At 45.3% G+C, this 19,614-nt stretch overlaps 1 protein-coding gene across 1 annotated transcript in view; it reads right to left on the bottom strand.

Moving 5' to 3' along the window:
• Nucleotides 1–9,936, bottom strand: part of SHTN1 (shootin 1) — a 72,553-nt gene extending 62,617 nt beyond the window's left edge. The window contains exon 1 of the mRNA XM_054163634.1: nt 9,726–9,936. Coding sequence (XP_054019609.1) covers nt 9,726–9,783 — 58 coding nt within the window. The 5' untranslated portion in view covers nt 9,784–9,936. The remainder of the gene's footprint in view (nt 1–9,725) is intronic.
• Nucleotides 9,937–19,614: the final 9,678 nt, after the last annotated feature.

Raw genomic sequence — 19,614 nt, 5'->3', positions numbered from 1 at the left:
TGGTTAAAGCAATACTGTCACACTTATGTACCTCCAGAGTATTTACTTATTTATTTATTAACATTTCCTTCCAACAGGAGTCCTATGAGACCTTTCTTGTTTCTCCACTGCAGAGACAGGTGAAAAAGGCATGATTTACCCAAGATCACACAAGAACTTGGCTGCAGAGATCAGCAGGGAAAGGATCAGAATCACAGAATCATCCAGGCCAGAAAGGAGCTCCGAGATCATCCAGCCCAGCCATTTTGCCACTCCACCAAGTCTGTCATTACACCATGTCCCCAAGCACCAGATCTAGATGGCTTTTAAACATGTCCAGGGATGCCAACTCAACCACCTCCCTGGGCAGCCCATTCCAGTGCCTGACAACCCTTTCTGTGAAAATTTTCTTCCTACTGTGCAGCCTGAACCTCCCCTTGTGCAGCTTGAGGCCATTCCCTCTTGTTCTATCATTAGTTACTTGTGAGTCAAGAGACCAGTGCCTACCTCTCTACAACCTCCTTTCAGGGAGTTGTAGAGAGCAATAAGGTATCCCCTCAGTCTTCTCCTTTGCAGACTAAACAGCCCCAGCTCCCTCAGTCTCTCCTTGCAGGCATTACTCCCCAGGCCCTTCACCAGCTCAGTCACCCTTCTCTCTCCCTGCTCCAGTGTCCTGATGTCCTTCCTGTACTGCAGTGCCCAAAACTTAACAGAGTATTCAAGGTGCAGCCTCACCAATGCTCAATACAGAGGGACAATCACCTCCTTGCTCCTGCTGGCCATGCTATTTCTAACACAGGCCAGGATGCCGCTGGCCCTGTTGGCCACCTGAGCACACTGCTGACTCATATTCATTCTCCTGTCAGCCTCCAGTACGCTGGAGCACAGAAGTAGCAGCACCACAGAAGCAGCAGCACAGAAGTACTTTATATGTACCCAAGTTATCCTAATTCCTCTTTTCTCCAAGATCACTTCCTTTCAGAGATGCAAGACACAACAGCAGTATTAGCTCCTGAGCTAGCAAGTCAAAACACAGAACTGTGTTCCTTGTATGCTCTAACCAGCACTGGGGAAATAGAATAGAATAGAATAGACCAGACCAGGTTGGAAGAGACCTTCAAGATCATCGTGTCCAACACCATCTAATCAACTAACCATGCAACCAAGCACCCTATCAAGTCTTCTCCTGAACACCTCCAGTGATGGTGACTCCACCACCTCCTCAGGTAACCCATTCCAATGGGCAATCACTCTCTCTGTGTAGAACTTCCTCCTAACCTCCAGCCTAAACCTCCCCTGGTACAGCCTGAGACTGCATCCTCTTGTTCTGACCTATTAACCATATAGAGAAGTGGAGGAATGCTAGAAATCTTTTAGCTCTGCTATGAACAACAGGTGTTGCAAACTTTTCCAGGGCTCTCCAAGAAAGTAAAATAAAACCACTGAAACCAAAGTCACAATCCACATGCACACTCACAGGAAATACGAGAATTTAAACAGCTGGAAAACATGCTCAGCCCTGCTCATCCAAGTAAAGAGGTATAGCATGGCACAAATAAAACTAGGTGCCCTGCATCCCCACAGAAGTAAAACCAGGGTCTCCCATTCACACCTTTACTTTGTCCCCACTTCTCCCTAACTAGCCCTATCCACCCCTCTGTAATGGGTTGGGGCAGATCCCCTCCCCACCACAGGCAGAAATAACGACTCAGGCAAACGGATTGCAAAAGTGATGAAAGTTTAAATAGAAAGCAGTGAATGTTACAGAAAACCCAAAGCGCAGTGACAAAGAAAGATCCCATCCCCACCTGAGGGTGCATGCAAAACCCCCAGGGCTCCTTCTTCCCCCTCCCTCTGCTGGGCTAGTCTCAGCTGGCCAGGCCTGAGACTGCCCATCCCCCTGTGGCCTTGGGCCTAATCAGGCCCATGGCCGGGAGATCTCTCCCCCAGTTACCAGTCTCGGAGAGGGAAGGAAAGAGAGAGTGCCAGACTCCGCACTGGATCTTATAGTGGTGCAAAGAATTATGGTAGGAAATACACAATTTCCTGTGTCCATCCCTCTGGGCTGGACTTCTGGACACAGGAAGTGAATGCACCAGGGGGGCACCCAGCTCAAACTGCAACACCCTCATACTCAAAAGCAAAAACCAGGGTGACACCAATGCAGTTGCTCTAAGAAAAAGCAGCTCAAGTGACATAATGTTTCTTACACACAATTGCAAAAGCTGTGCCTCTTGATCACTGTCCCACTTCTAAACCATTTCTTTCCCTGTTGCCTTTAAGAGAGATGGCTAGCATCCAAGTGCAAGAAAAACAATACCAACCTGTATCAACAGATACAATTCACACTTCTTCGTGCTTGAAACCCAGTAATGTTTGCTTACCATTAAGGCAAACTCATACTAGCTATTCCATACTTTATAAATGACTGGAAAAGACATAGATTTACCCCACCCTTGACAGCTCCCCTCACCTGCTCTGTGAAGAGAGAACTCTGAATCATCAGCCCTTAAGGCTTGGATACAACAAGTTACCCAAAAACAAGGATACAAACTTAAGTACACAGGACTCCAGCAATTCCCAGTAGGGACTCACCTGTGTGAGACTCAGAATTAAGCTGCATTAGACTGGATCTTAGGAAGAGGGTCTTCAGTATGAGGGTGGTGAGAATCTGGAATAGGCTGCCCAGGGAGCTTGTGGATGCCTCCTCTCTGGGGGTGTTTAAGGCCAGGATTGATGAGGCCTTCAGCAGAGGAGTCTAGGTGTGACTGGCCATTGGAATGGGCTGCCCAGGGAAGTGGTGGAGTCACCATACCTGAAGTGTTTAAAATAAGTCTGGATGTGGCACTTAGTGCCATGGTTTAGCTGATTAGGTGGTCTTGGGTGATAGGTTGGACTTGGCGATCTCAAGTCTTTTACAACCTGGCTAGTTCTGTGATTCTGTGATGAGAGTCATCCCTGCCCATGGCAGGGAGGTTGGAGCAGATGATCTCTGAGCTCCCTTCCAACCTGAGCCATTCTATGACTCTATGTTCAGGATAGCCCTTTCCTTTTTCACCACAGACTCTAATCCATGGCACACTCAGCAAAGAGTGCAAACCCCAAATCATCAGCTACTTCATGATGCACTCACACAGCAAGTTTCTTCAGTGCCTTTATACCATGCCCACCCCCTTACTGTTGTTGCAAAGCTACTGACCACTACTAATGCACAGTAAGAATCTGGTATCTTAAAATAAGCTTGCTCTTCACTGGATGGCAACCTTTGCACGATGCTCCCACCACTCAGATTTTGGGGGATGGATTGATTAAACACTACAGCTAATGAAGAAACTGCCTTGTCAGGCCTGAAAACAGAAATAATCAGTTAAAAAAATTACTACACCCACTCTCTGCTGTGTATCAGATTCTCTGCAAAGGCCAACCATTTCTCTTCTTTTTCTCCACACTGAGGGGGATTATTGGGAAGGTTTAATATGGAATTTTTTCAAGTGAGTGATGTACAAAGAAGTTTTGAGGCCACCTAAAAAAAAACCAAAACAATTCAAGACTCTCCACAACTTTAACTGAAGCAATTAACTGGCATAAGGTGACAATGATCTTTGCTTTAAAACTGTCCTAGAACAATTAATGCCAGCAGCACTAGGCAAAAAGCTTGACATCCCAAATCCATATAGTCTCAAAACCCTCTTTGGTACATTAAAGAGATATCATTATCACTCACTGATAGATTGACAAGCAATAAATCCTGTTGTATAAGGACTTCTCTAAACCTGCTCTGAGAGACAGGACCATTTTTTGTCCTTAACCTATAAAGGTAGAATAGAATAAGAATAGAATAGAATAGAATAGAATAGACCAGACCAGACCAGACCAGGTTGGAAGAGACCTTCAAGATCATTGGGTCCAACCCATCAACCAATCCAACCCACCTAATCAACTAAACCATGGCACCAAGCACCCCATCAGGTCTCCTCCTGAACACCTCCAATGATGGTGACTCCACCACCTCCCTGGGCAGCCCATTCCAATGGGCAATCTCTCTTTCTGGGAAGAACTTCTTCCTAACATCCAACCTAAACCTCCCCTGGCACCTAAGCACCTCAGGACTTGTTACAGCTCACCTCAATTCATTCAGATTATTAGATAGATAGATAGATAGATAGATAGATAGATAGATAGATAGATAACTTGCTCTGGAATAAAGATATCTCTTTCCAATAAATCAGGGGTGAATGAAACACACAAGTGAAGATGCTTTGCTGCAGGTGCCGCTGAAATTCCAGAGCCATACATCATTCACTCAAAGAAGCAGCATTGTAGCTTATTGACAGGACATGGTTTAGTGGTCATGGTAGTGTTGACAGTTGGACTTGATCTCAGAGGTCTTTTCCAACCTGAATGATTCTATGATTGTATCTATCAATAGTAAAATGGCTATGCTGTAGGTCATTATCCTCCAGGGAATACTGAAGAACTGTAACAAATACTTACTGGAGACTCCCTGTCCAATGCTAACTTAAATTTATGCTTAACAGAATTATTGCTGATAATCAGCAGTATTTTAGAAACAATTTATCAGGATCCAAATCACATCTTTTGGCTTCAAGCTACCTTTAGGCTGGATGATAGGAAGAAATTCTTCACAGGAAGAGTGATTGGCCATTGGAATGGGCTGCCTGGGGAGGTGGTGGAGTCACCATCACTGGGAGTGTTTAAGCAGAGACTGGATGAGGCACTTAGTGCCATAGTTTAGTTGATTAGATGGTGTTGGGTGATAAGATTGGACTTGATGATCTTGAAAGGCTTTTCCAACCTGGTTAATTCTGTATTCTGTATTTATACAGCCCAAGAGCAACACTGTAAGTTAATTTTAAGACTAAGGGAAGCGGGGAAAAATAAGCTGGAAAAAGGTGAAATGCACAGAATATTTTGGGCTGCCCAAGATGTATTACCAGTTCACCCTACTCTTACTGTGAAAAAGTCATGCCACAAAATAGCCAACATGAATGAACACAGCATGCTCCTTCATAATGTGACCTTGCTCATCCACCAGTTACTCGCTCCTCAGCTCAGCTGGCCAGAAGAGACTGTCCTGTCAGCATATATCAATGTACTTTATCTGCATTAAATTAAGCTGGTAACTTCATATACAGAAGCTCCTTTAATTACACATTAGTCTTTTGAATTTTCAGTTGTAAAATCCCAAACCTGGATTTGCCAACAGAAAATATGCATTAACAAAAGTAGAAGCTTCATATATTAGGTGCTTATTATGGCTAAAAGGTACTTACTAGTAAAACAAGGTCATAAGGGCAACAGTATGTAATGTCTCTAATTCATAAGAAACAACAGAAAAGACACTTTCATTTTCACAGAGTGAAGTGGTGAGACTTTTCCTACTCTTCTTACAAAAAAGAGCAAGGTAAGCCCTTTAAAACTGATGATGAAAATACAGGCGGTATAAACATGTTCAGTAGATGTATAGTTAAGAACAGTTGTTAACCACTGTAAATCATTTAGCAAAGTAACCAGAAATACAACTGTCAGCAGTGGCAGCTGAAGGGTAATTTTACCTAGCTTATAACTCCAGATGTTGTAGTTGCTGAGTCCTGTTTTCAGCTGAACAAAGAAGCGACCGCAACAGAAGACAACTTTGTCTTTAACGGCAAAGTGCCAGCAGTGCAAATAAAACCAAACAAGACAATCTTCCAGCCAGGTAACCAACCACTTGCTAGCTTGCTACCATTCCTCAGGTTCTACAGCCACCCATTAACAACAGAAGATTTTGTTTCAACTTTAAGTCTTGCCTACAAGAATTATAAGGGCTAGCTGAACCAAAATGTGCATTGCTAGAAACACCTCCTAGAGCACAGTTAGGTAATACAAGTATTCGTGGCAGACCTGCTTAATCTAACCAGGCCAGCTCAAAAAGCTACTCAGTGGATTAAAACCCAAACAATACTTTTAAGTCCTAAATACCATCAACATAGAGATCATGTTGCTTCATGATGCTCACCTTAAACTTGGTAATGAAGCACACAGAAGAATGATCAGTATCAGGTATCTGAGTCTAACACACAGGACTTGGAAAATTCAGCGTGAGTGAAAGATAAGCATATCTTGCACACAGACAGCTTCAGTGTCCTTGTCCCTGTTCAGAGCTCTGTCACACAGCCAAGTGAATTTGCCCCGACAGGAGTCAGCGCCACAGCCGTCACTGAGCAGACAGCTACAAAACACCTGCCTCTGGTTCAATCTGCTGACCTTGTTTAGGAGAAGCATGAGCAGCAGTTGAAATGTGACAGCCATCAGCCACGTACTGCACAGGCTGCTATTTGCCTTCCCCTCTACCTTTCACATCACTTTTTAGTTTAGTTACTTGGTGTCAGGAAAGCTTCTCAAGACTAGAAAAAAGCATTGTGAAAGAGAACCCAAACAAGTGCTACTGAATAAGTGTTCTCTGAGATCCCTTCAAATCAAAGCATGTTTTGCAGAAATCTGACTACAGACCATAACATTATGGCCTGAAGCTAGAAGCACTTTTGAGTGCAGTTAAGGACAGGACTCCTGAAAAGCATGTACATGCATTACTCCAAATATTCAGACAGCAGATCCTTCCATCAACTGCATTTACTTCCAGAGTAATACTGTTTCTCCACATCTGGAAGCAGTAAAGAGAATTTTTTTTCCTCCTTCCAGGCTGCTTCTATTTAACAAAGCATCCTAAAATTGCTTCAGGACAGTTGTTAGTCCCTCAAATAAGCCTTATGGTCAATAAGAATGGAGAGCAAACTACGGATCCAAACTCACAGTCTGTAGAGAGGAAGCAAATTTACTTACCTACAGGAGTAATATTTAGGTCATTACTATTAGGATAACTTTATGCATCTCATTACATTTTCATCACTTGGACTCTTTGTCACTTAACATAACTGAACTGCAGTGTGCTACCCTAATTTTGCATTGTTTTAGATGCAAAACAGCATATTGAAGAGCAGCCAAGAAGGCCAATGGCATCCTGGCCTGCATCAGGAACAGTATGGCCAGTAGGAGCAGGGAAGTCATTCTGCCCCTGTACTCAGCACTGATTAGGCCACACCTTGAGTGCTGTGTCCAGTTCTGGGTCCCCCAGTTCAAGACAGATGTTGAGTTGCTAGAACGTGTCCAGAGAAGGGCAATGAGGCTTCAGAGAGGTCTGGAGCACAGCTCTGTGAGGAAATGCTGAGGGAGCTGGGGGTGTTTAGCCTGGAGAAGAAGAGGTTCAGGGGAGACCTTATTGCTGTCCACAACTACCTGAAGGGAGGTTGTAGCCAGGTGGGATTGGTCTCTTCTCCCAGGCAACCAACACCAGAACAAGAGGGCACAGTCTCAAGCTGTGCCAGGGGAGGTTTAGGCTGGATGTTAGGAAGTTCTTCCCAGAAAGAGAGATTGGCCATAGCAATGTGCTGCCCAGGGAGGTGGTGGAGTCACCATCCCTGGAGGTGTTTAAAAAGAGACTGGATGAGGCACTTGGTGCCATGGTTTAGTTGATTACATGGTGTTGGGTGATAGGTTGGACTCAATGATCTCGAAGGTCTTTTCCAACCTGGTTATTCTATTCTATTTTCAGAAGTTTTCCACTGAGTAACTTTTCACCCATGAAAAATAATAGCTTTCTTGCCAGTCCTATAATGACAAAAACATTATTACTTAGTATGTTATTGTGGGGACAAATATTAGTATGTTGTTGTAGGGACAAATGTCCACCAAGAACAATGGGAGAGGGTCTGCTAGTACCGCTTCTATTTCAACAGATTAAGTGGATCTTGGATCAGTCAGTCCTCAGGTTACAGTAACTTTCCCTTGAATTAATTCCTGCAGTCCTGTAAAATTTCATGAGCCACTAAAGGATTCTCAGCCCAATGGAACAGAAGAATTTCAAATACTTGAAGTCCCAGTCTTACCACTTTCAAGAGGCTAGCAACTGTCTAAAGAATAACCTAAATCTGTCCTTTTTTTTGCAACTGATGATTGACATTGTAGCAACTGTCCTTTTGGTACCAACAACTCCTCTGGAGCCAACAGTCCTGAAAGGAAGCAGTCAGTCAGCACACCCCATCTTTTTAGCCTCACTTTATGGTCCTGTACTATCAATACACACAGCTGAAAGAGCATCATGAATTTTACACCAAATGAAATCCCTGTAAGTCAGAATCTGTCCAGCATAGCAGGTAATCATGAATTTACAATGCTGAATGTACAGAAACAACCAAAAAAATAAGTGCCAAAATAGGTCATAACTAACTCATAAATGTCCAGCTGAAGCTTGGTTAAGAATAGAATAGAACAGAATAGAATAGCAAAGGTGGAATGTATTTATGGTTAGAATGAATGATAGAAAAGGGGGTGCTGATCACAACCTTGTTAATTTCATGCTCTTACACAACTTTGTCCAAGGGTCCTTTCTAAGGAGCTCCTCCCAGGCTAGGCAAATGCAACTGTGGAAATTACCAGCTGTGAATTAACAGCATTGGCACTCTGCACCTACTGCATGAAGCTGTGAAACAGCTGGCACGCCAGGCACCTGATGCATGCTCACGAGCAGATGTCCACAATTCAAAGGTCTGGTAATGTTGGTTAAGTGTTGCCTACCTGTTTAACCAAGGTAGAAATTCTGCTGGACCTACCCGGCTGGGGGACAGCCTGACCAAGGACATGAAAAAATGGGCTGCCTTTTGAGCATCCAAACTCTTTTCCTTTTCCTTCTTGCAATAGATGAAATGCTATTTCTGAGCCAAAATACACACTCACGCAGCTGAGCACCCACAAAGCTGAAGTACTGAACTTTCTTACAAAAGCACCGAGAGTGACTCACACATGGAACCAAACCAGCCCAGGACAAGCGCTTTCACTTACACTGGCAATACAAAGGCTCTACAGAAACTTAGGGCTTATCAGGGTGAGCCCCAAGTTATCAGCGGGAAGTTTGCACAGATGGAGAGGGGGGTGGAGGGTTTCTGATGGGTTGGGTTAGTATGGGATCCTGAACACGGGGCAGGAGACGGGAGACGATGCCAGCTTAGGCACAGCCAGGTACTCCACGTGAAGCTCGACTCTACACAGACAGCGAGGCAGATGGACTTTCACCCCCTGGGGCCAGCCAGACATCCAGACTCACTAGGCTCGCTGCCAGTCGTGAGCCCTGCACCAGTTACCAGCCTGCAGGCTAAACCCAGTGGCGGGCGGGAAGGTCCAGGTTGACAGCAGCGACAACCCATGTGCTGTAGCGCCTCAAGCTCCTGCCCTCGCCCCAGCCTACCATCGGCCACCACGACGCCCATGCTCTCACCCCGCTCACCTGCGGCGAAGTGAGGTTGCTGGGACAGGCACCGGCAAGGGATACAGCCAAAACGTGTCGCTACCCCGTTTATTTTATTAAAGCGCCTTTTCTTTATTATTTCATTATTATTATTATGTCATCTCTGCCTGGACAGAGAAAGGGGCCTGTGAACGAGCGCGGAGCTGGTCGCCGGGCCGGGGGACGCCCAGGCCGCCGCAGCAGCCCCCCCGGCGCAGGCCGCGCCCGCCTTGCCTTGCCGCGCCCCGTCCCCCTGCGGCGCCGGCCGCCGAGCCCTCGCCTCACGCCGCCCCGCGGCGGCCGCGCTCCCGCCGACCTCGCCCGGGCCCGCGGCGGCAATGGCAGAGGGAAAACCGCTCTTTCCAGCGCCGTAGGCGGCGACGGCACCGGCACCGCCCGCCCCTACCTTGGTCCTTCAGGCTGGCAAGGAGCTCCAGCTGCTTCTCCTCGTCGGAGCTGTTCATTCTGCCCTGCCACCGCCGGCCAGCGGCTGTCCCGCTTAGCCCTGCTCCGCCTCGCCTCGCCTCACCTAGCGCTGCTTTACCTGGCAGCGGGCGGGCGGCGGCGGCCGGAGCCCCGGGGCGCGGCGGGCGCGGCGAACGGCCCGGCCCGGCCCGCTCTGCACATGCCCAGACTCCCGCGGCGCCCCAGTGAGCATGTGCGAGGGTGCGGGCACGGCGGCACCTCAGCCCGCGGGCAGGCACCGGGTGCCAGGCTCGCACACCGCCCACAAGGGCTCGGGGCTCCTGTCACCACCCCCTGCCCGCTCTCCGGCCGGGCGGCGCCTCAGAGGGCTGTGTTTGGTTGCTAACGAAAGGGTAGCGGGAGAAAAAAAACATCAGCGAGCCACCGGTCAGAGGAGGTGTATGCCCTCACAACATCCCTGGCATGGTCAGGGTGCCAACTCCCCTGATGCAGGCAGAGGCAGGCCGCGAACGCCCTTCCTTCCAGACAGCGGGCAGGGGTCTCCCCTGGGGTCCCCAGTGAGCCGGGGGAAGCTGTCCCGCAGCACGGCTGTTGTCGCATGCATTTTTAATCAGCTCATTTGCACAGTTTACATAGGGCAGCTTTCCACTTAGGATCTGTGCACTGCCCAGAGGAGTGGCGGGAAGACATAAAACTGGGTACTGTAATACGAAGATTAAAGAGTTTTAAAAAGACGAATTTAATGGTTTCATTACTGCTTCTGATGATCCAAGGGAACCAAATGCATGCCAGTTCCAGGGTCCACCTCTGAATCATAACTTTGGAGCAACATGAGCTTTGGGACACTGTTGTGTTAATCTGGGAACACAGTTCTCGCTGATGATCCCTGTGTGAAAAAGGAGGGGAACTAGTGATGATCTCCCTATTGAATGGGTTACCTTACCCAGCTTGTCCCAAGGGTTGGCTGTGATAGGATAATAGGTGGACTTAATGATCCTAAAATTATTTTGCAACCTAAACCATTCTGCGATTCTAAGGCTGACATTGACAGCACTGCAGAGCAAGTTTCTGCTTCTCCTTTTTGCTGAGCTTTGGTAGCAGTCATCTGAGTGGCACCTACCTTCAGATTTGCATGGGCAATGGTACATTTCATACACCTCCTTCCTTCCTTCTTTGGCACACACCTGTTCACCGTGGCGGGCAGGTCAGAAAATGCAGCATTGCCACAGATGTGGCAACATTAGTTAGAAACACCTGGGAAAGAAAGGAAAGAGACCTCAACCACAGAGTTGCTCCTTCTTCCAAGACTGTATCCTCTAGTCTTCTCGTGTTGACCTAGTAAGCCTTTAAAACACACAAAGGCTTCATATTGGTGCTTTGCAGCATCCTAGAGGCAATTAATAACACGTGTAGCATCCTGGAGAGAAGCCAGGAGATCCACGTGAGCTATACTGATGTTTCATAAGCGTGGTACACTCATGTAAGGCAAAGGAGGCCGTGCAGGGCAGTTCATGAGCTAGTCACCTTATTTTGAACTAGTCAGCACAAAACACATTTAACTATAGCAAATGCAAAGTTATAAATTCATACTCCTAGAGATGAAGTCATAGAATCAAAGAATGGGAAATTATCTTGGAAAATGAAGGCTCTGTAGAAGAAGTGGGAGGCAAAGTGCAAGTAATTACGTTCATGCTGCCAGTAAGGTAATGCAGCAAGAGAATGGGATGTACACTGACAGCAGGGAAGAAATTTCTTCTATGACATTGACAAGACCAAAATAAAGTTACTGTATCTAGTTCTAAAGATGGTTCAGAGACATTTACAGAGAAAGCAGAAGAGAAGAAAGATTACCTAAGTCTTGATGAGAGTGCTTTGCAATGAAACCTCAAACCCTTGATCTTTTTAACTGAGCAAAAAGGAAACTTTTGTTTGTTTGCTTGTTTGTTATTATTATGCTTATTTCACAGGAGAAAATCCTCAATACTTGAGGGCTTTTCAGCCTACTGGAACAGAGTCAACTAGAAACTGTGTCTGTAACCTGAAGCTGAACATCAAAACTGCAAATAAAGTCACACATTAATAAATGCCTCTGCTTAAAGGCACACAGAGGTCCTGTTTAGGTCCCTAGTTCTGGGCTGACCTCAGTGTCCAATAGGTCCCACTTTAAGTCAGAGCGTTTTTGCCAGTGTTTTATTTCTCTAGCATCCTTGCTTGGATGGCCTGGTGACTTCCCTTCAGCCACAGGTCTCATTCCAAGCCTGTCCTCCCATTGCTGGTATCACTCCATTTCCAAACCAATGGCTTTCATGCAGTGCAATAGCAGGGTTTGCAAAAGAGCCATTGTAGGCTTGCTTATCCCAGCACTGTGTCTGTTGTATACAGCCAGAACAGAGCATAAAATCTCTTTGATATCAGCAGGGACAGTGAGCCAATTCTTCCATTATTTTATTTATTCAAATTAAAATGTTGTGGCTCTGTCAAAAGATTTCCCTCCCATCATTTCTGTATTGCAGCTTCATCATTGTTCTTATGGCTGTTGTTCACTTAGACCTACATCAAGTTACAATACTTTGAAAAGTAAGCATTTAAAACATGGGGGTCCTTATTGTATACTCTTTTGGTCACAACACTAGAATGAGTGCCACTGCAACTTTAGCCCTCAAAGATATTAATCATTAATCAAGTGCTGCTTTTCTTTTTCTAAGCGGACCACAGAAAAAAACAACTGCATTACTAAATTTGCTAATGGATTCCCCCTGTGCTCTAAGGATTTAACATGGCCAGAAATGTTTCCCTAGATCATGGATTCAGTTCACTATCGTCTACACTGTGATTTCATAACTGATGCTGTAAACCATTAAGATCATAAAAGGTCTGAGCAGGTGATACGAGCATTGGATGTGGGATTCCACAATGTCTAAACAGGGACGGGGTAGCAATTGTTTGTCAAAGAAAAGCAACGTTGTACTTCTCAATATACATCACCAGCTTCTAGTGACAGCACTTCAAAAATGCTCTTTCTTCTTTATTAAATGGTAAAGCTAAGACTAAAGTTCTGAAAATACATCATCAGTAGTACCAGCATTGGGGAAAAAGAAAACCAAGGATTGAGTCAATTTCTACTGGACAAGACATATCCTATTGGAGATTAAAACTCAGATGTATTCACCATATCTGTAGACTCTATCCATATGTGCCTGTTCTTCCAAGACCAGGAGTAGCTTTGTCACAGACTGTGCAAAGTTTTGAGAATCAAATATGACACCTGGTAGGAAAATGGAAGGAAGACATGATGGGGAGGGCCAGAAGCACTGTAGAAAGTGGGATTGGAATTCAGCTGCTCCCCAAGTGGAGCAGTGATTTAAGGTGGGGATCATTCTACTCAATGCTTTCTTGTGCTGCATAGAAACAGTGATAAATGCATCAGTAAAATAAGTACATAATTTCTGGAAATTTGAGTAAATTAAGGTAATCTGTGGCTACAAAAAGAGAAACAAAAAAACCTAGATTATAAATAAGTACCTAAGACACACTGTGGTTTCTTCCTGCTCTGCTTGGCTCTTGTGAGACATCAGATAGAACAGCATGCCAGCTCCTACTGCCACACATCACAGAAACACAGACCTGTCAGGGAGAGTCTGCAGAGAGCCTGTAATGAGAGGCACCAGTTATAAATGTAACCTGGGCCTATGAAAAGGGGGGAAAAAAAAGTGTGTTTGGAAAAGTGTAGGGAGATCCCAGGGTAAGAAGAATGAAGGTCTTGATGCCAGTTAAGGACTATCACAAAGTTGTGGAGAACTAGTGCAGGCTTTAAACTGTAAAAGGGGAGTCAGGTTAGGTATTAGTAAAGGTTTCATTAGGCACTGGAACAGGCTGCAAAGGAGGGAGGTCAAATCTTCAGAAGTTTCTAGCAGATCTAGGTGACCTGTGAGGATCTGCCCTTTCTGTGTGGCTGACAGAACTGAGAGCAAATGTACCACTCCTGCTTCTCTCTGCCTCTACTTTCCATCATCCACAACAAGACTGACTACCACCTTTCCAACTCTTTGTGAGCAATTTCACATCTCCAGGTAGATAAACATATACCCAGGAGCTCTAAGAAGGATGGGGGAGAAAACTAGAGCTGAGTGGTGATCCCTGCTGAGTCTTTCAACACAATAATGGGAATCAGATGCTTGGAAGGGTTTGCAGAGCCCAGTGTTTTGAGGGATGATCTAGTCTTTCCCTATTTCTGCTTCCACCCTCTGTTGCTCACAAATGATTATATTTATAAGCTTTATTGGAACTAACACTGAAACATTTGTTCAAACCTCTTTGTTGTTGTTAATCACTTTGCAACAGCACAGGTTTATTCTTTGCATCTCCTGTTCCTGAGCCCTGGACAGGCCTGTGTAGGCTCACCCATGGAAATGGGATACAGCCACAGCTCCACAGTTCCTGGATTAAATGGAGTGGGACACCAATAAATGAAGGGATACAATCCAGCCACAGCATCTAGGGCAGTATTCCTGAGCATCAGTAGCACAGGGCAGCAGCTCCAGGTATTACCTTTGAAACAAGATGTAGCTGCTGTCCTTCCATTTCCCTCCCCATCTCTGTGTACTGCCTCTCAGCTGCTGCCAGCTGTCATGCCAGGCAGCCTGACCACACTGCACTCATATGGTCACTTCTTCCATGGGATTTCCAGGAGAATCAGTGCCAAGATGCCAGTGAAAGAGCAGGTGATAAGGCAGATAGTCTCAAACTTTTGCAAACAAACTAGTCACAAGGCTGCCCCTGCACCTCCTAATCCAAGAACAAAGTAGGTCTTATGTTCATATCCAGAGAGAACAGGAGGGGCAGTGCCAGAGCTCTCAGTACTTCTGAAACAATGACATCATTCCCAAGGAAGCCATTTCTTTTCTGCCCATACATGACCTTTCCTAATCACAAGGTAGTTTGGGACCCACTGCTCATCTTTTCTTCCTGCTGCTGCTGCTGGGTTTTGGTAACCTTCAGAAGGCATTTACTCATCTTTTGGAATTTTTCCAAGTGCTCATTTTGGTGATGGCAGCTTTTTACCAACTTGCACCTGTTGATGCCTTATTTAATATATATACATGTCTGTATCTTTCCACTAGGGCTTCCTCCCATCTGTTTCAGCTATATGCAGAGAAACAATACAAATACTTGTTTACTTGTTAAAACTTCTACTGCTTATCGTCATTTACAAAGCATTCTTGCACATTTTATGGCCAGAGGTTTCCAGTATCATCACAAACATAACAAACAAGAACTAAAAGGCATTCAGAATTTGCCTGAGAGCAATATTCAGTATCAGAGTGGCTTCAGTCTTGTGAGAGATCTTTATAAAATCATACCTGTCCACATCAAAACATAGTCAACTGGGTCGGGCTTTGAGAAACTTCATCTAGTAGAAGTTGTCCCTGTCCACGAGGGAAAATAAGTGTTGAAACAAGATCATCTTTAAGGTCCCTTCAAACCCAAACCATTCTGAGTCTATGATTTCTAACACCAAATGGCAAAGGAGGGAGCAGTGGACTTTCTCTGGCTGGGAGAGGGGGACCTTCTCTTCTGAAGCATTGACATCCATCAGTCCCTGCAAAGCCTAAATTAACCCTTGAGGATTCATCATCCTCCAGCTGAGGAAAGCTACCTTGTGGAAACAACCGTGACTGTAGGCTGTGGTTACCCTCAGGGCACGACTGCAGCCATATGCTCACCACTTTCAGAATAGATGTATTTTGAGGGAGGGGAAGGGTGGAACAAGGAAATGCTAAACTAGATAATCACAGCACATATAAACAACTAATAACAAACTCAAAAAGGAAAATGAAATGGCAATAGCTCTTTGAGTATAATTAACACAGTGAATAAGACCTCAGCTTATCTGCTGGGGTAATGTATATTTTTTTTCCCATCAAACCAATCAGTGATGAATAATGACTAGCATAATATATCTGGGTTTATATTTACCCACTTCTTGTTTCTCTGAGTTGACAACTAACTAATCAACAACACATTCAAACTGGAGTGTAAGTGTGATTAAAAATGACAATCTCAGATAATATAGATTCATTAGAAAAACTTAAATGTTTGATTAGAGACACTAGCATGATCTTTGCTAGTTACCCCCATCTAGGATGACAAATGTCTACCTGCACACACACACCAAAAGGCACAAACTGATTGGAGGATATATCAGAAGATTAAGTATTTAGTATGGCATTTTTAAATGCTCTAATTATACCATAATTAGCAACCCTGCATGTTAAATTTACAAGTACAAAATATAACTAGGGAAATATCTACCCACCCTTCATAGCAGTACACAGTACTCTATGGACGCTCACCTCCTAATTTGGTTGACATAGGTGCTTCCTCTGTCTGCAAGCACAGACAGGTGGTGGGTTTCACCTGGTGAGATGCAAACACCTGCCAACACAAGCAAGGACACATTTGTAGTTAACAGATAGCTCAGGAATGACTCAGTACCAGTAAAATATGAGATTGCAGAGGGACCTTGACCGACTGGACAGATGGGCAGAGTCCAATGGGATGGCATTTAATAAGTCTAAGTGCCGGGTGCTGCACTTTGGCCACGGCAACCCCATGCAGAGCTACAGGCTGGGGTCAGAGTGGCTGGAGAGCTGCCAAACGGAGAGGGACCTGGGGGTGCTGATTGACACCCGCCTAAACATGAGCCAGCAGTGTGCCCAGGTGGCCAAGAAGGCCAATGGCATCCTGGCCTGTATTAGGAATAGTGTGGCCAGCAGGAGCAGGGAGGTCATTGTGCCCCTGTACTCTGCATTGGTTAGGCCACACCTTGAGTACTGTGTCCAGTTCTGGGCCCCTCAGTTTAGGAAGGACATCGAGACACTTGAACGTGTCCAGAGAAGGGCAACAAGGCTGGTGAGAGGCCTTGAGCACAAGCCCTATGAGGAGAGGCTGAGGGAGCTGGGATTGTTTAGCCTGGAGAAGAGAAGGATCAGAGGCGACCTCATTGCCCTCTACAACTACCTGAAGGGTGGTTGTAGCCAGGTGGGGGTTGGTCTCTTCTCCCAGGCAACCAGCACCAGAACAAGGGGACACAGTCTCAAGTTGTGTCAGGGGAGGTTTAGACTCGAGGTGAGGAAAAAGTTCTTCACTGAGCGAGTCATTCGTCATTGGAATGGGCTGCCCAGGGAGGTGGTGGAGTCGCCGTCCCTGGAGGTGTTCAAGGGGAGATTGGACGTGGCGCTTGGTGCTATGATCTAGTTGTGAGGTCTGTTGGAACAGGTTGGACTTGATGATCCTTGGGGTCTCTTCCAACCTTAGTTACTGTGATACTGTGATACTGTGATCTCCTGTGCTTCCAGCCTGGCTCTTGGAAAACTAGAAACTGAGTTATTCTCCAGACCTCTTTCCTGAGGTGGGGACCTTTCACCAGTGTCACACTGGGCAGGCTGTGCTCCACCAGTCATCATCATGGCTTGCATGTGCTCCTCTAGGGTTCTGCTGTGGTTTATTCTGTAGCTCTTTGGATAAAGTGGGCATCCTGTTTCCTCTTAAACTGCATTCTTGTGTTAGCTCAGCATATCTGAGGGCTGTTTTGTCCAGTTTGAGGGGAGGAACAAGCCGTTGACTATGACACCACATCAACTTCTTTAAAGCAGTTGTAATAAATCTTTTTTTGCTGTCAAAGTTATATCAGTGACCCAAGTCATTAAAAGCACAGTCCAGGGTAGCTCTGCCAGCAACAGCTCTGCAGCAAAAGTGCTGGCAGTCCTTCTCACAGCACCCAAATTAATTTCCTTGGTTTCAGATTTCCTTGATAATCACATTTTGGTGTGGACAGGTGTTTATCATGGGAGAAATCTAAGGAAAGGACACACTGAACTCTAATGAAGTGCCATTAAATACAGAAAGTTACTCCTTGGTAAGGTATTCCTGAAGCTCATAGTGCTGTTTTAGACCTTGTTCTTTGATAAACAACGAACTCTATAATAAAATCAGTTAGTTAGAAACTTAGGTATGTTACTATGCAACAGTCAAGGTCTCTTGGTACTGATCGTAGGCATGTTAATAGTCCATTCATTATGCATAGCTTTTGAATTCAATGCCACTCTCATTTTGCCTACATCTTTATGATGCTCTTCTGCAAAGTTGTCTTCGTAATTAGTTTCTACAGGAAGGGCAATTCATTTCACTTATATTAAATAATTTTGCAGCTTATGAGAAATAACCCATTGCCCTGCTTCCTCAACACACTTTCCATCAAGTATTTATGTGCAACTGGAGCCACTCTGTCTCTCAGTTGAACTTTGCATACAGCTCAACAGCCATTGATGCTTTTGTTCCTGTTGCAGGTTTGTCCATTTTCTGGTGCTTGTCCTACCTCCATTTTCACTACATAATTAGGGTCAGATGCTAGTTCCTTGAATTAAAGGCTATTTGGGCTTCCTTTCCAACAAGCCCTTCTATTCCCTTCTTGCAAAACAAAGCTGTCACATGCATTCTTTAGATGGTGTTGGATTACGTTACACCACTTGACCACACTTACTATACTAAGATAATTATGCCAGGTATTTTGCTGATTAAAAAAAAATCCCCATGACAATGTTACATGCTGTAGAGCTCTATAAATCCATGCCAGCAGAAGACTGAGCTCTTTGTAAGAGTTTAGGGACAGGGACAAAACTCGAAGTTGCCATAAGGTTTCTCACCAGGTTAACCAGCATTTCCAGAAGTCCTTCAATAAGGCAGAAGAGACCAAGGAGTGAGCAAATTTACTTCCATAAAAAAATATCAAAAAAGACCAAACAATTTTTATCTCACTTGCCCAACTGGTTCATCACCAGGTTCCAAGTATTTCCTTTGCAACAGTCTTCATTTCGCTGACCTGCTGTACTATGGGGCAGCTCCTACAGCTCACTTGAGCACTCTTACTGACAATACTAAAAACAGAGGTAAAGAAGTTGCCTAATGAACCTTGTACTAGAAATTCCAAGAAGTTCATAAAAGGCTGTTCAGGAGAGAAAGGAAACTGTTCACAATGGATTTTTACTGGCACTGAATTTGGCCCAAAGCATTTGCTAACATTTAAGAGGACTTGCTGCTCCTGGAGCCTACACAGAACAACTCGTTCCTCCAAGGCTTTGACCACACCAGTAGGCTCACTGCATGGGTTGCCTGGAGCCAGAGTGTGCTCTGTAGCTTCTCAGTGTTACATGGTTTTTTAACATGTACAGCAAGAGGCTGTTGTGAGTTCCCACAAGAGTCTGAAACCAAGAATCACAGACAGTGAAAATGGAGAAGGATCTCATGGGGTAGGGCACCCACCAGTGATCACCCAGCCAGGCCCTCATGGAGTGTTTAAATCATCAAATCTCCACTGTGTCTTCCCTAACAAAACAGACCATACAAGAACTACTAAGAGTGAGCACTGAGGGTAAAAGTCCTGTTCACCACACCAAAATTAGTTTTCAGTAACCAGCTTGTCTTTAAAATGATGTTAACCAAATGATAATTGCATTCCTTGGATAGGAATATATACTATTTATATACTTTTTATATATAATAAATGCCAGGTTCTACACACTGGCTGCAACAGCACCATGCAGTGCGACAGGCTGGGGACAGAGTGGCTGGAGAGCAGCCACAGAAAGGGACCTAGGGGTACTGGTTGACAGTAGGCTGAACATGGGCCAGCAGTGTGCCCAGGTGGCCAAGAAGGCCAATGGCATCCTGGCCTGCATCAGGAAAAGTGTGGCCAGAAGGAGCAGGGAAGTCATTGTGCCCCTGTACTCAGCACTGGTGAGGCCACACCTTGAGTCCTGTGTCCAGTTCTGGGCCCCTCAGTTCAAGAGAGATGTTGAGTTGCTGGAACA

The sequence above is a fragment of the Dryobates pubescens genome, chromosome 8 (assembly GCF_014839835.1).
Source record: "Dryobates pubescens isolate bDryPub1 chromosome 8, bDryPub1.pri, whole genome shotgun sequence".
Classification (NCBI taxonomy): domain Eukaryota; kingdom Metazoa; phylum Chordata; class Aves; order Piciformes; family Picidae; genus Dryobates; species Dryobates pubescens.
The sequence above is the reverse complement of the archived record's forward strand: the minus strand, read 5'-3'. Positions and strand labels throughout refer to the sequence as shown.